This window comes from Fulmarus glacialis, unplaced genomic scaffold, assembly GCF_000690835.1.
Source record: "Fulmarus glacialis isolate BGI_N327 unplaced genomic scaffold, ASM69083v1 scaffold12494, whole genome shotgun sequence".
NCBI lineage: Eukaryota > Metazoa > Chordata > Aves > Procellariiformes > Procellariidae > Fulmarus > Fulmarus glacialis.
The window spans coordinates 71,613-87,130 of NW_009207454.1; the positions used below are offsets into that span (position 1 = coordinate 71,613).

Here is a 15,518-nt window from a genome sequence, read left to right on the forward strand (position 1 = left end):
CTCCCACAATCCTGGTGAGCCCAAGCTCTCCAGAGAGCCAGCGTAGATTTGCTACCACTCTCCAGGTGTTTATTTTGAGCCTTCATTTCCACCACTGTGAAGCAAAGGTCAGCTCACAGCAAGCACCTTGAAATTGGCTGAAGGGAAACACTGGAGCCAAGGAGAGTGCATGCTCACTAAGAGATTTTCGTGCGTTACATATATGAGAATTCTGACCACACATAAATGTTCATATAATTACAAATTACTAACTCATTTCTCTGTTTTCACAGACAGAATCAGCAAGAACACTGCAGAGACAGACGGCCCCCCGTGACTGATACTCAGCAGGGTCCTCTGTTTGCAGATGTACCATCTCAAACACAGATTAGCTTCTACTCAGAGCAGGTCCTCTTCAAGGGCTGGTGGAGAGTGTGCATTCACTCACAGGAGAAAAGTCCAAAATTACTCATGCGATAGCTTGGAAAATCTGGTGATAATTTTGGAACCAAGGTAGCCCAGGAGACTGTCAGCAGGAGCAGCAGCAGTCTGCTGGCAGAGTACAGAAAACAGAGAAACAAAAGCTAGAGAAGGAGCCTGAATTCACTGTTCAAGAGACAAAATGAACTGTTGAATTTCCAGAGATTAGATAGTTGTTCACACTAAGCTACACCAAAATCTGCCTTTAAACTGGCACAAGCCTTCTGTGATGTCCTGGCTGTCAATAAATCTGTTTCAGCTTACCTATAAACAGACTTTGGCTCTTTAGTATGTCAGCCCCATACTAAACCCTGGCAGCCCTGGGCCATAGTGACTGTGACAAAATACGGTATGCCTGCATCTTCCAGTTGCTGGGGTTTGTTACACACCATGAAAAGCAAGAAATCACAAAAGCATCAAGTCTGATGGATCCAAAGCGGAAAGAGTTACAAAATTTCTCCATTCAGTGGGAAGGTAGAGGAGAGCTGCAGCATGCAAGACTGGATATTCCTGATACTTCAAACATCAATAAAACTTTTGTCTAATGTGTCCTTTATTATACTCCAGCTGTCATATGATTTCTGCAATACAATGCAGGGAGAGCAAAGGAAAACTCAACTACGTACCCTTTTCTCAGGAACACATCTAAAGTATTTCCCCACCGTGGATCTACCCTGTTCCAGATACTTCCTATCTGCACACAAAAGTAGTGAGTGGTCAAAACATTCTCAGAGCTTGATAAAAATCAAAGTCAAGTGTTTTCAACAAAATCCTCTTTGTTACCGCATTCTGATCACTTGGCTACTGGAACTGCAAACCTGTTCAGAGAGATGCTTTAACAATGAAGTATCATTTAAAAATGCATTTGCAGCTGTGCATAGTCCACTTCAGTCACACGATTGTGAATTATACCTCAGCATGTCCTTGTAGAAAAGAGGTGGGCTGTCAGGGGGATGGGAAGGGGGAGAGAAAAGAAAAGAATTTCTACTGAACAAAAGAGCTCCAAGAAACTGATACAACTCTGCTGGAAGCTATTCCCAGCCCACTCAACATTTTTGATTGTACACAGACATACCAGAATCCCAACAAGGGGCATTTTTCCCAGCTAAAATATGAACCATCAGCAAATCTGACCACCACCAGAGAGAAATACGACAACCTAGTGGAAGCAAAGAAAAGCAGCAGAAATCATCTCATGGTTATCCTAAACCAAGAGCTACCTGTGAGAGCTCACCGTGGTGGCAGCGTCACACAAACACATGCCCAGTATCCAGCACGCTGCTAGTCAGAGCAAAGCAAAGCAAGATTCCTGTGCAGCTGCTTGCTTTACTGCCAGAGTCATTTACACGGCACTAAAAGGTACGCAAGATACAAAGCGTCTTTTCCCCATCTCCCCAGAAGCCCTGTGAACAACTGTATGACTTTACCAATATTCACCAGATAGTTCTACAGTGATCCATTCTGCAGGAAAGCATGCACTGACTTCAAGTCCGCTGGGAAGCCAAGCACTACGCATTGCTTTCACAGCTCGAAACCACAGCAGTGGCCCGCGGCAACGCTGAGAGAAGCCGGAGAAGTAAATACCGCAAGAACACAGGAGGCAGCACGTGGCTGGGACATTGGTGAGGTCGGGCTAAAACTACTCACAGCCCAGCTCTGGACCAGAGCATGTACTCGAGCACCTGGGTGCAACAGGTTTTTTCATCCAGAGACCCTCCTGAATGCTAACGCTGTTCAAAGGCAGAAACACCAGGAACCAGGCTACTCAGACCTTCAGGAGAGCAATGCTGCAAAACAAACCTAAGCATCTGAACCCAGACAAGGCAGATGAATCTTCAAAATGCAGTACCATCAGCATCTGTGCAGGCACCAAGAAGAGCTGAGCACTTTGCACTCAACATGTGCATGGCAAGGGACCAGCACCAGAAAGCTGGCCTTGATCGCAGGTGCAGCAGGAACATAAACAGAGCCGCTCAGCTCTGCCAGGCTGCATGTATGTTTAGGTTAAGATCCTGGAACAAGGAAACAATTGAACGAACAGCAAAAGCTTATTATGAATGTTTTTTTAAGGACACCCAGCAGGAACCTGCCATTTACACGTCAGAAAAACAGGAGCATGCTGACTGAACTGAGAAAATCCACCACTGAAACCCCTTCTCCCTGGAAAAAGCTCTACCCGCTTGCTTGAACTAAGCACTGGCCAGGCTTCTGGTCCTCAAGCACATCCCCATGGGCCAAGTGTAAAGAACCACCAGTTTTGTCTCAGTGAGCAGTTTTACACTTCAGCTGCTGAATGCTACATGTTGGGAGGAAAAAATCCTCTGATCTGCTTTGGTATCTGCAAGCAGCTGTCTCAGATCCTCACTGGGACTGAACAAGAGCAGGCAAAGCTTATCCAAGTACCTGGAGACGCTCAAAAGTCTGTGAAGCAGCAGTTTGTGAAGCAAGGACAAAGCCTATATTAACAGTCTTCAACTCTATTAAGCAAAATAAAGCAGAATCCTGGCAGAAAGAAGATACAGATCCCACCAACCTGAAAGAGAAATCGGAGCACCTTAAATTCTGGCACGCTCTCAGGCGCAGCATAGGGAAGAGGTAGAAAAGCAAATAAAAGGGAGTGCAGCCCCTAGCAAGCCACTAGCAACATGAAATATGTATGATCCAGTTCTTGCACTTCTCAGCTTTCCTTGCAAATCCTTCATTTTAAGACAGTGGGTGCAACTTGATCAGGAAAGCAGCATATCATCTTTCTACCAGTTAGAAAGCATGCAGGTATATTTTCATACAGTTGCAGACCCTGCAAACTGTAAATCAGCAGGCGGATGGAAGGGTGGAAAGGGCCGTGGGAGGAGAGCAGGATTAGAAGTACCAGAGATTTGTAATAAGTGATGCTCTAACAATAGCTTTCTTTTAAGAAGGAAGCTCTTCCTGCTGTAGTTAATCTGTTTAGTCTGAATATAAATTTATACACTGGGGAAGGACTGCATACAGGACAGGCAACTCCTCGGTCAACTAAAACCAACCATTTTAAAATGCCTACAATACCTACCCAGTAACATGGACCATGGCAAAGTGGGAATAGTCGCTCCCCCAGGCAGCTGTCAGGGGTTGTTCAGTAGAGCTGCTCCAGCCTTCACATGGGCGAGAAGATGACCTAGGAAGGTCTTTTTCAGCCACGTTTTCTGTTTTCATCGTCCCTCCCCACCCCGAGAGGTCATGCAGACGAAAACACCAATTTAACTAATGCCAGATGGGAGACAAGTTAAGCCATATGAATCTTTGCTTATTATATAATTACCTTCATTTCTTGTAGAAACATGGAAATGCTTACAGTCACTCGCTGGATATTTTGTACATAAACAAACATTTCTAGGCTGTTTATATTTCAAAGAAATTAAGCCCACATGGTTTTGACCAACTACTCCATTACCACGTGGCACATTTATGAAAAAAACAAGCCTAATTTTGAAGCTATGCCAGGAGGTTGCAGACACCAATCTCCCGCCCAGGAGCCCAAAGTAATACTTATCAAATGTGCTCATCAACTCATGGTCATAGATTTACTGGGTAGAAACTTAAGATTATTTGCACTCAGTGTTAAATACACCAAACTATTTTCTGCAGAACTCAAGGTCATTTAATTTACCTTCAATGAGTCCCAACACATCAGCAAAGAAAACAGCATTGAAATGTTCAAGCTCGTTTTGATACCGAACCAGAGCAGTATGGCAATGGACAGTTTCAGCACCAAACACACCAAACCACGTGCCAGAACTTCCACAGGTTGCTTACGTAAAAATCTATGGGGAAACTTCAGGTGTACAGGTAAAAGCAGCACTGAGAAACTGTTACAGATGCAACTCTGCAAGTCACACTCCTACTATGAAGTCATTAGCAATTAAAGATCCAGTGCACAGATGCTGAGTTCTGAATGGAGCCAGTTGTATTTGTAGGTGTCCCATTAGAAACCAGGAGCACATGTTTGAATTTGCATAAGAATCGGTGTGAAAGATTCAGTTACATCCCCAACAATCTCCAGTAGCTTTGGTTACACTGCCAATTATTCAAGTTAGAAAGTGCCTGTCTGACAATCTCCTTGCAAAGAGCCTAGCTCCCAAAACCTTCTTCCCACCAGAGACCTCCCCTTAGAGCCCAAAAGAAGGAAAGACCACCCCAACCATCTCTTCCCCTTGACCCACTCTGCTGCTCTGACAACAGCAGCCCCAAGCTGGAGAACACACACAAGACTTTGGACCACCCAGGGTTTCTAGCACACAGCTAAAACAAGCCTCTAAACAAGGGGCTAGACTTCTCCTCCCACAGTCATTAAAAGTCATTTCCCCGGCCTAAAGAGAAGCTCCGCTAAATTAGAAATGTGGTGCATAGATTGGGAGCATGCAGAACCACTTACTGCTTCCACTTGATGTCTTTCCAGCAGCAGCACTAGATTAAATAGGTTACCTGCTTCATCCTCATCCCCGCACTCTGCCTGCACAACCACTTGGACCATCATGCAGCAAAGCACAGCAGAGAACTGATCCAACTGAAACACAATCCACTTCCTCACCTCTATCCCCCAAATCCTGCCCTAGTCTGCTTTACCATGTGAACTCTCAAATGCTTGCACTGGCACAAGGCAGAAGGTGCTGGCAAGCAGCAGCCTAAGCGGGTAGATTACAAAGAGTAACAAGACATGTCGGCCTCAGAGGAGCTGGTAAAAGCTAGCTATAACCTTACCTGGAGAGTGTCAGGACAGTATGCACAGCTCTATGCACATCTGAGGAGGAGCTCTTCAGTGAGAGAGCTATTGCAGCTTTGCTATAACAGGCAGAGGACTGGTAAATGCTTAATGTCTTACACCCACAACTACCCACTGCACAGATGGAACAGTAAACAGATAGGGACCCTGATGCTGGCTCCCCACAGCCGGGAAATGGATACTACAATTGCTCTGCTGATAATGGTAATGTCCCTGTCCCCGTTACAAACCACTGAGTTCACATGGTTGAGGCAGCAGTGAAATCAGGACACACACGTGACAAGGTGAAATAAAGACTCTGCACGTGTATGTGATGAGCTGGAAAGTTTGCAGGATTGTCTTGAGATTAGACCCCATCTTACAGACACCCATTTTCAGAACAGCCCCTCCAGAGACAGTCAAATCTAGCTCTGGCACAGCCTCCAGCTGAAGTGTGCTCTCCCTGAAGAAACTCAAGACTGAGTGACCTCAAACGATCCTGCTATATTTGTAAAAACCTGTGCAAGGAGATGTCCTCCAACAGCCCTATGACTTTCATGGGCTTAGAAAAGGCAGAGCATGTCTTGTCAAGCTTCCAGCCTCAGCAGGGTCAAGAGTTACACTGACAGACCAGTTCCTTAAAAGACATGAGAAAGGAATCAGCCTCTCCAGTGTAGAAAAGAAGCTGCTCTTTTAAAAAGAAAGACCTAGATCCACAATCCCAGAGCCAAATGCATCCAAAGAGAAGCCATGCCTCCAGTAGGTCCAACAGAACCTCACGAGCTATTCACAGATTGACACTTCAAGCTGGTACAAAGCTCCCCAGACTCTCACTTCTTCACTTTCAGGATGCACTGCAAAAATGCTAGGTGGGCAGCAAACTGTCTGCAGTAGAAACAAGGCAGTAGAAACAAGGCTGTGCTCCTCCATGGCTGGCCCTCAGCAGCTGCCAGGACAGCTCAAAACCTGGTGGTGCACCCGCTGGAAAAAGTCACATACTATATGGAAAGGAAGGCTGGCTGGGAATGGCCTCAGACATTCTAATTGTGAAACTGCACCCCCACAAAAATTAATAGGAGACCACACTGCAAAAGGGCAGCCTTGTCCACCTCCCTCCGCGTCCCCTCTTCTGATCTAAGCCACCTGCTAGACTTTTTTTTTTTCCTTCCCTGCTGCATTAGGATGAAGCAGGTGGACTGAGCACTGCAAATTGTTTCTCGTTCCAGAATAAACAGTATGTCTGTGCAGGTTCCTCTCATGGCACACCCTGGTAGCAGCAAGAAAGGGAATTGCACTGGCATAAAATCCTACAAGAGCTGTTTCATGTCAAATCATTGCCAAGCTACGATCTCACCACTTTAATGAAAGCACCCAACAGACACAGGCACAGGCACCATCAGCTCCGCACGAATGACGTGCCCCAGCCTTCGCAGCTGTTCCCTCTGGCCAGTGGCTGCTGCATGCTTCCGCAGAGGATAAGCCTAGCTGGCCACAAGAGCATGTCACCAGCTTGCCACAACAGCACGGTCACAGCACAGGGTAGTGCAGCTGGGGCCCTCGGCAGAGAATTCCCCACCGCAATAGACCGCAGCAGCAGCTAGGACACGTTAGGGATCACTCACACAGGACGCAGCAGCCATGATACTCGTGGACCTTTGCCTGGTTCTCAGAAGCTGGGGTGTATCTGCTTTAACCGCATTTCCCAGGCAGAGATTGTCCTCTCAGCAGAAAGGGGATACAGACTTATATAGACTATATATAGATAAGGCTTCCTAAGAATCTCTTGATGGGGGTTATTCTCTGCTCTATATCTAGATCTGGCCTAGTGCCTGTTGGGGAACACATATCAGACAAGTGTATGTGCAAACTGCAGCTCATTTTGGCCATTAATGAGCCCTGCACTAGAAATCCTTGAAACACAGACCAGAACCACATTATGAGCTCCGTGGTTTTCCCATGTCTCCATTTGCAGCTCTCCATGTGTTTCCCTGCAGAGGTGAAAATCCCTTTAGAAATCTCTCTCCGGCACATGACATTTACTTAACAGCAGCGAGGAGCACCTCCAAGCCCTCACACTACAGTGGCTTTGTAGAAAAATAAAAAGAGCAGGGAAGGATTTTTGAACAGTCAAGCTTAACAGAGCAAAGGGATCTGATGGAAGGAGACAGTGTCTTTCTGCAGAAGATTTTTAACAGCAAAATAAAATACTTTACTGAGCGGTGAAAACATGTTTCCCTTAACCCAGCACACAGGCAAACACTTGATCCATCCCTCCTTTACCTCACACCTTCAAACCTCCACCGCTCCCCAGCAACATACACTTAAAAAATCCATCCTGGATCACCAGTTTTCTTCCTTTTTTTTCCTTTTTAGAACAGAAGAAACTATCTCCCTAAGGCCCAGGAAGACCTGCAGACTGTGCAGGTTTTGGTTAAACAGCAGTGTTCCCTCTTCCCTACTCTCTTCCACTTACCTCCCACAATCTCCAGAGCACCTGACTGCCCAAAAACCAGCAGGAGAGGGAAGTTGGTTTATCTTTAGACCAAACTACAGCTTGAGGGGTGTCCTACACATCTCAGAGCACAGGAGAGAAGGTGGCTACACTACCACCTCCCAGCAACTGCAAGCGATCACATGTATCTATTTCACCTTAACGCAGTTCAGACGAGCTGCTGCAGGAAACAGTGTGAATTGATCAAAACCTCCCAGTGTCCCAGTGCTGTTCCCTGCCCAAATGGCACACGCCATCCTTGAGGACATTTCCCAGCATCTTCAAAAGTCTAAGAGAGAAACAGTTAACTCTCCAAACCAGCACAGAGTCTATGGATGAGGAGCACACTGCGCACAACATCAAAGTTGGTATTTTATGCTAATCTGCCTGCTTGCAGGAGAACAAATGCTATTCTCCTTGACAACTCTTCTGAAATAAGATCTGAGCGACTACGCAGATTTCAAACTCTTTTGAAATATCAGTAAACCAAACACTCTTGCTTTCAGTGTAAAAACTCCCAAGAAGAGCCACTCTGCAGTTCAGGCAGACAGCGACTTCCATGAAGCACACAGCCTCCAGAAGCTGCACCCAAAACACAGGGGCTGCAAAGGTGCAGCAGCCACCACACACCACCTCAGGCCAGGCAAGCAACAGCACACTTTCTGGCTTGCAGACCCCAGCTCTAGTTTATATGCATGAGAGCCTCCACCAAGCAAATTTCACTGCATACAAGCTGCTCTGAGTTTTATTTTTGCTGCATATTTTAAAAATTAGATTGCTTTCCCACTGGGGCAGGGAAGATCCAACGCTGGCATTTGAGCTCCTGATCAAAAATAGTTACTGCGCTGTAAGAAATTGCACTTGAAGCCAGACTGGCCTGCAAACTTGCAGCCACTAGATGAGGAGGAATAAGCAGGCCACCTCAGAAGTAAGGCATAGCTCGTGACAAGTGACACTGCCCCGCAAAGCAGGCAAGGCTGAAGTGGTTCTAGAGGAGGAAATGGGTTCCAGACTCTGGCTTGCAAAGAGAGAGCCCATGCATCTACTTTTCCAAACACAAGGAGCGCATCTCTTCCTCCTTTCCCCAGACTCGGGCTCACCAGGCAGATCTGGAGACCTTCTGCTACAGTTGCACTGACCCAAGGACAGGGTCTGCATGTGCAGTAGCCATCAACGACCCTCGTTTTTGAGGAATCCCTCCTTCAGGGCTACCGGCTGCAGCATGCCCATCAGAACTCTCTAGGCAATTCATTGTTTTAAACAAATGAGTGATTAGCAAGGATCCACTCTCTCCTTGTGAAGCTGGCTGCATGCCCTGCTAGCCTCCACATCACTGTACAGAACTATAATCCAATTAAACCTCACCATGAGAGGAGCTTCACGCTATCACATTCAATTAGGCAGTTAAACCTCTTATCATCTGCACGTTAGGATCCATTCAGACTAAAAACGCCCCCAGCACTATTTAGGAGATGGCATTTTTCGACCAAGCAAGGACACACAGATGTCATGTCTGGAGTCACAGGAGGCCCATACAGGTTAGGAAATTCGTATAGCTGGCTTACAGAGAGGTAGAAACACAGGAAAAAAAAAAGACCGTGACCAGTTCCTGCCCACTCATAGTTACACACCCTCTGAGGCCCCCCGCTCCCCCCATCCTCCTGCTCCCCGACTTCCTGGGGAAATGGGGCAGTTCTGAAGAAGCACAAGGGGCCCAGAGGAATTTCGCTCTCTTTAGTAAGTCAATGGAAAGGCGAAGGCTAATGGAGGACCTGGCAATACAGAGTCGTTTGGCAGCCGGCCACCAATTCCATAGGAAATACCCTCCCTAGAAGGTCACCATAACAGTGGCAAAATTTGGCCCAAAAGAATTAGAAAAAGCTGCCAAGATGTGACGCAAATAAAGCCAGTGAGCAGGCCAGCTTCCTGCGCGAGGCCAAAACACGAAGTGCTCTTGGAAAAAGAAAGATTAAGGGTTGCAAGGAACATAATGGCCTCTTGTAACAGCTGAGTTGTTGCTTTTCTTTTCTTGGCAGAAGAGAGGGATGTTTTATTGCTGGTTGATTAATCTATTATGCAAATCATTCCATAGCTAATTTGATACAGCCACAAGCTTGCCACAGAAATCATCTGCAGGCTCAGAGCTGATGAAAGGTGGAGTATCAACGGCTCCATTCGACAGAGCTTTTATTTCCTGGACAAGCAGCTGCAGGGTCGCCTCCTGCCACGCAGGGATGCAGGAGCACGGGCCAGACCAGGGAACACGAGGGGAAGGTCCCTTGGACACCTTCACTTGGTGGAAGGCAAGGAAAGAGGCCCTTCGAAAGAGCAGCCCTTTCCTTCCACTCCCAACGCTCTTCTGCACTGGGCATGTGCAAAGTGTCCGGACGAAAACCATGCACAGCCCCATCCAGAGACCTTTTGCTAGCCACTTTGAGATTTTAAGACTTTTTCAGAACTGTTCTTGCCATGCATAAGCTTCACCTTATGTTAGCTAAAAGACAACTCAAAATAGGTCTAACTGGAAGTTTGACTCCAACAAACCAGTCAGCCTCTAGACAGAAAATTTTTTCCACTGAATACAATAGTCCAAATTACATTCACTAGTATCATACGAAGTGACAAACTTAGTAACTGCTGTGATAGGATTTACATGGGGAGCACTAAGGGATCACTTGATCTTGCCCGAAGTAATGTTATTTTGGTCTTGATCTCTTCTATAAAGACTAGGAGAAATAGGATCTCCTGGTTCTAAGAATAAAGGGGTTGGTTTTGGCCACTGCGCCTTACCCCGAGCATTTCATCTCCACTGCTCAGTTGTGGATGCTTTTCCTCATGCATCTCAAATATTCAATATCGCCTTAGCGATTTTTTTTAAAAGCCTATCCTGTGTGCTCATTTGTATTCAATTTCCTTTGGTGTAAAATGTTAGGCATTCCATGCTATTCAAACAAAGTCAAAACAAAGCCTCCAAATAAGCGCTTCTGAAACGTACCTAGTCATCTGAGTAATTAGACATTTTCCTAGTTCCAAATGTACCAAAAATCTACAGTCAGCTCCAAATGAACGTGCCAGCAGTTATCCTAACAAACAAGAGTTCTCTCCTAAATGTTAGCATATCAATAGATCAGGAGGTTAAGATACATTTAAATTAACATCTCTCCCTACCTGAATTAATCAGCATTTTTAATTATGTAGCATCACCTGATCATAATCATTACTCTAGAAAGTTGTCCACCTTTCTCTGCTGATACAGCACACAGTTGCCATTGCTCGAGCCAGGCCAGAACACACTCTCACTGGCTAAGCGAAGTTCCCATTCCCAGTGTAGGTATGCATCCTTCATACCAAGAGGCAAAACCTCTCGCTTCAGAGTGCATTTGCAGCAAACCCCCCGGGGGAACAGCCAGCCATGGACTTCACGCAGGTCACAACCCCCTCAGCACTCAGCTGGGAGAGGGAATTAACGCTATGTAGGGGTGCAAACATGCAGCTTGCTGGAGTGGCTCCATGCCCCAGCAGTCCTCACTGTGTCCCTCCTGGTCATACGTCCGTGCTGTTACCTTTACATGCTCGCAGACCCTTCTGCAAACCACTGCAACTCATTAACCTACAGGAAACCAACAGAGAGACAGATCAGAAGATGGGAGCTGGCACAGGGAGAGGAGCATATAGCCTGGGGCATGAGCAAACCATTAGGATCCTCTCAGCTGCTGTGAATCCACAGCTTCACCCCAATCAGTTTCCATTGCCCCTGGGGATGTCCGCACCAGGGCTGGTGTGAAAGTCTGCATGCTGCGAGGCCACCCCACAGCACGCTGAGCAGTAACATCCCTGCACCAGCAACTTCCTGTTCAAGTCCAGGGGATGTGCGTGGATTCCCTTCATGTTTCCTCACCCAGCAGGCAAGCTGGCACATGAAATGCTGAGGCAGTGCCCAGTAAACAGCCTTGGATCTCCAGCATCATCTTTTCCCAGCTCTGCTCCACAGCTTCCTTCGTATCTCCAAGAGACACCAGGTCACACCTGCTCCACGTGCAGTTTGGTCTCAATACACTCCACTCGACTTCACAGTTCAAAGCTTAGCAGGAACTTTTTCAAGTTAGTGACAATTAAGGCAGCAGCCTAAAACAAAACCTATTCTGAATGGGAGCACCAACCCTCACCTTCTCTTGCTCCAGCAGACCCCCTTCCAACAAAGCTTTACCCCCAAGACCACGCTTCCTCTAGACAGCCTCCCCATGCTGCTGTCTCCTCATGAGGCTCCTTCAAGACAGGATGGTACTGCATCCTGCCATTCACACCCACTGCTTCATCAAGAGATTGGAAAGAAAAAAAGAAAAAAAAAACCAACAACACCCCTCCCCCTTCCAAATAATTCTTACTTTTCAGTGTGAGGAAACAGAGGGAGACGTTTTGATTGTCTCACAGTCATGCAGCAAGGAGACCACTCTCAGTTTTTAGAGGTGGTAGGGAGAACTTTACGTAATGTAAGCTTCCGCAAAGGAAAATATTTCAATGCACAGAAGAAAGAAACGGCAGAAAAAGGTAGGCATCTCTCCCTTCTGGTATATAGCAGTTACGCCCAGATAGTGAGACAGTTTGAGTCACATTTCTGGGATGGCTAAAAGAAAGTACTTGCATTTCAGAAGCACTATGGTTAATCAAAACCCCCAAGAGCTACATGTGCTGAAGAAAGAAGTCAGAAAATCATTTCTGCGAATGGCAGAAGAGAAAGGGAGACCAGCACAAATGCAAACCACCACCTAACCTTGTGTTTCACTCAAAACACACAATTGCAGAACAGCTATGGTTCTTCACTATTATTCTTTCTTAAGTTTAGACACAGCCTTTTTGCACAAGGAAAACTCTACAGAGGCACCAAGGCAGCCTTCCAGATTTTACTGACACCACCCCCTAAGCTGAATGGACTTTCAGTAAATCACCCACCAAAGAAGAGTGCGTTGAAGAGCAGTGCTTTAGAAATCCTCCTCCCACAGTCCAGTTCTCAGCCATCATCTGGTAAGCATACACCACATCCGCATGAGGCCCTCCACCTCAACACCCACCCACACAATTTAGGGCAATGCAGGCACAGCCCACTCCGGGCGCTGCTCCCACCCAGCCCCTCCTGCTCCAGCTTACTGTAGGAGAAACATTTTAGAAATGGGGTAAGATTTATTGTACCAAAAAGAAAAGGGAAGGAAGCAACACTCCCTCCCCAAACACATGCCCCTCTTCCATGCATCCTCTGACTTTCTGCCAAGTTCAAGCCTCTTCTCAACTAGGAAGGCCTGTCCTGTCGACAGAAACCCAGAGGGGAACTTATAACTGGTGGAAATCTCAGACGAGACCAAGGCAGTTCCACAGTACTTGACCACACACCAAGGCCCACTCTCCTCCACATCCTCCTTTCATGTTCTCACAGATGTCTGCTTGAACGAGCTCATTTTGAATATTGTTTCCCCTGCAGAACAGTTTTCATTCCAGTCTCTCTCACTTTAATGCAAAGAATCTTAAGTGCCATTGTGCCACAGGAAAAATCATTACAATATGAACTTAAAATACAGAGGCAATAGTATAACTTAAAGGTTTTCAAACTCCTGCCTTCTCTGACAGAAAGGTTTGCTGCAAAGCCTGTAATGAAATGCAAAGCATGGACCCAATGTAGCATCACAAGACACGATGTTAAATGATTAAAAACAGCAGAACTGAGCGTCCAGGCTCTGCACCCCAGCTGCTGCTACAGAATTCACTGTTTGCCCAGCACAAGCAGCATAGCGCACACCTTACCGTGCAATCAGACTAACATCGCTGCAACCTCAGCTGCTCCTGGCTTCATCTGATTAACAAAAACCACTTGGCACCCACAGCTACAACTGCAGACCTGCCATACGTTGCACCCCGTACACAGCCCTCGCACGCTTGCCCAGCCCATATGGGGCAGTCCACGTCCAGTGGGGCTGTGGAAAGACCTGCTCATTCGGTCAGCAGCGGCAGATGCGGCAGCTGGATGTCAGCTTACCCCCCCGGGCTCTAGGAGAAAAGGACACCCAGGAACAGCAAGCAAAGGTGATGGCAACAACAGGGCTGAAACCAGAGGGACCCATCTCTGCACACAAACTCCCTCATACAAAAGCTACGTTCCTAGAAGGTCCCAATTGCCCCAGTCCTCCCATCCTTGCCTCAGGCCCCTGGGCATGCCATCTGAGCACTTCCACCAGCCCCTGCTTCACAGCTTGCTTCAGTGAGTCCAAAATTTCTCCCTCAAGCCCCAGTTCTGCCCCACCTGCCCAGATACCCACGTCCTTTGCATCACCCAGATTCCTCCAGGCACCTCGACCAGCTGCCTGCAATCTGCTGCCCACCCACCCAATGCAATTCAAGCACCCAGGACCCACCCTAAATGCCAAGTCCTGTGTAGATGCACCCCCATACCCTACCACATAAAGGCAGGGCCAGTGTCCTTACGCTGCATTTTCTGGTCATCTACAGATTTGCAAACAAGCAAGCTATTTTGTGAGCTCGTTTTCAGATCTGCAAGTATCAGCATAAATGATAATGCAGAACTAAAAGTCCTTGACAGCGACAGACATTTGTTTTTTTTATTTCAGTTTAACAAGCATTGTTATGAGGTTGGATGAGATGGAAACCCAACGGCCTTCCTGTAGTCGAGGGTGCAACGGAGAGAAGAGTTTTCAAAACACTGTTACAAGAGGGTCTCTGTGCCCTCTGTACACCACCAGGGTCAATGAAAACCGCACTGGAATCCCATGTAAAAATCAAAAGTGCACCAACTAACTGCTCCTCCAGCTCCTCCCATACAGGCAACTCCTTCCACAGCAGAGGGACTCCTTGAAGAGGGGCACATTCCCCTTGGTGCTATTCCCCTTCCAAGACCTCCCGCTGCAGGGAAGAACAGCTAAACAAGACACAAGCGAAGAAACTTGCTGCCCAACAGATACTCCAAGGCGCTGTAAGCACAGATAAGCTGTTATAAACCAAGATCATCTGCAATTGCAGGACTCGGGTTTTCTTCTACCCCATGCTATCTTCCTGCCCACGATGTCAAAGCACTACGACTCTGGGTAGTATTTAAGCTAAGATAGTTACTAGTCCCACGAGCAAGCCACTAGCCCTGCAAGACAGGGGCACTGCCATCAAGTCCAACCTGCTATCTGGATGGCGCAGACAACAGAGGGATTTGGGGGGTTTGTAAAGCTTGCAAAGCTTTACATTCCTGCGAGGTCAGCCCGATGACTCTGTTCCCTTTTTGCCCACTTGCTGCGTCCCCATTAAAAAAATAAAAAGAGAAAGAGGAACGCTTCAAAGATTTATCTTCAGCATGTCTAAATCCTCAAAGCTGTTCTGTCAAAGCCAGACTTGAAAAGCGCAAATTTTATAAAAACTAAAAGGGATCCTTCCCATGTGGGCTAAATAAAGCGCAGGCAGGGATGCATCCGTGTGTTTATACACACACACCAGAGGCGGGGAAAGATTCGAGACTGGGAGCGGGTGAAAAAACAGCAGAAAAGAAACTGATGCCCACCCCGAGGGAACTGCTGTGGGGAGTTTAGCAGGCAAAAGCCCCGTTAACAGGACACCCCACGCGGGATGGTGGGGCACAGGGAACGCAACCCAGAGGGAGAAGGAGCTGGACACCCCAAACCCTGCCACCGACACCCCCCCCAAGCCAGGTTCTTTGGGGGTGGGGGGTCCACTCAAATGCATGGGGGGCCATAGGGTGACCCCCTCACAGACCTACTGCAGAGAGCAGCACCCCCTCCCTTTTTAGGGTTGGGGGGTGCCTTCACAGAGTCCCTGCACCCC

At 47.2% G+C, this 15,518-nt stretch overlaps 1 protein-coding gene across 1 annotated transcript in view; it reads right to left on the bottom strand.

Annotated features, from left to right (window-relative positions):
* The window catches only part of PACS2 (phosphofurin acidic cluster sorting protein 2), a 67,960-nt gene extending 62,991 nt beyond the window's left edge, over positions 1-4,969 (bottom strand). Inside the window, exons 1-2 of the mRNA XM_009576117.1 lie at positions 4,924-4,969; positions 3,509-3,668 (exon numbers count right to left, since the gene is read on the bottom strand). Of these exons, the coding sequence (XP_009574412.1) occupies positions 3,509-3,668; positions 4,924-4,969 (206 nt within the window). The remainder of the gene's footprint in view (positions 1-3,508; positions 3,669-4,923) is intronic.
* Positions 4,970-15,518: the final 10,549 nt, after the last annotated feature.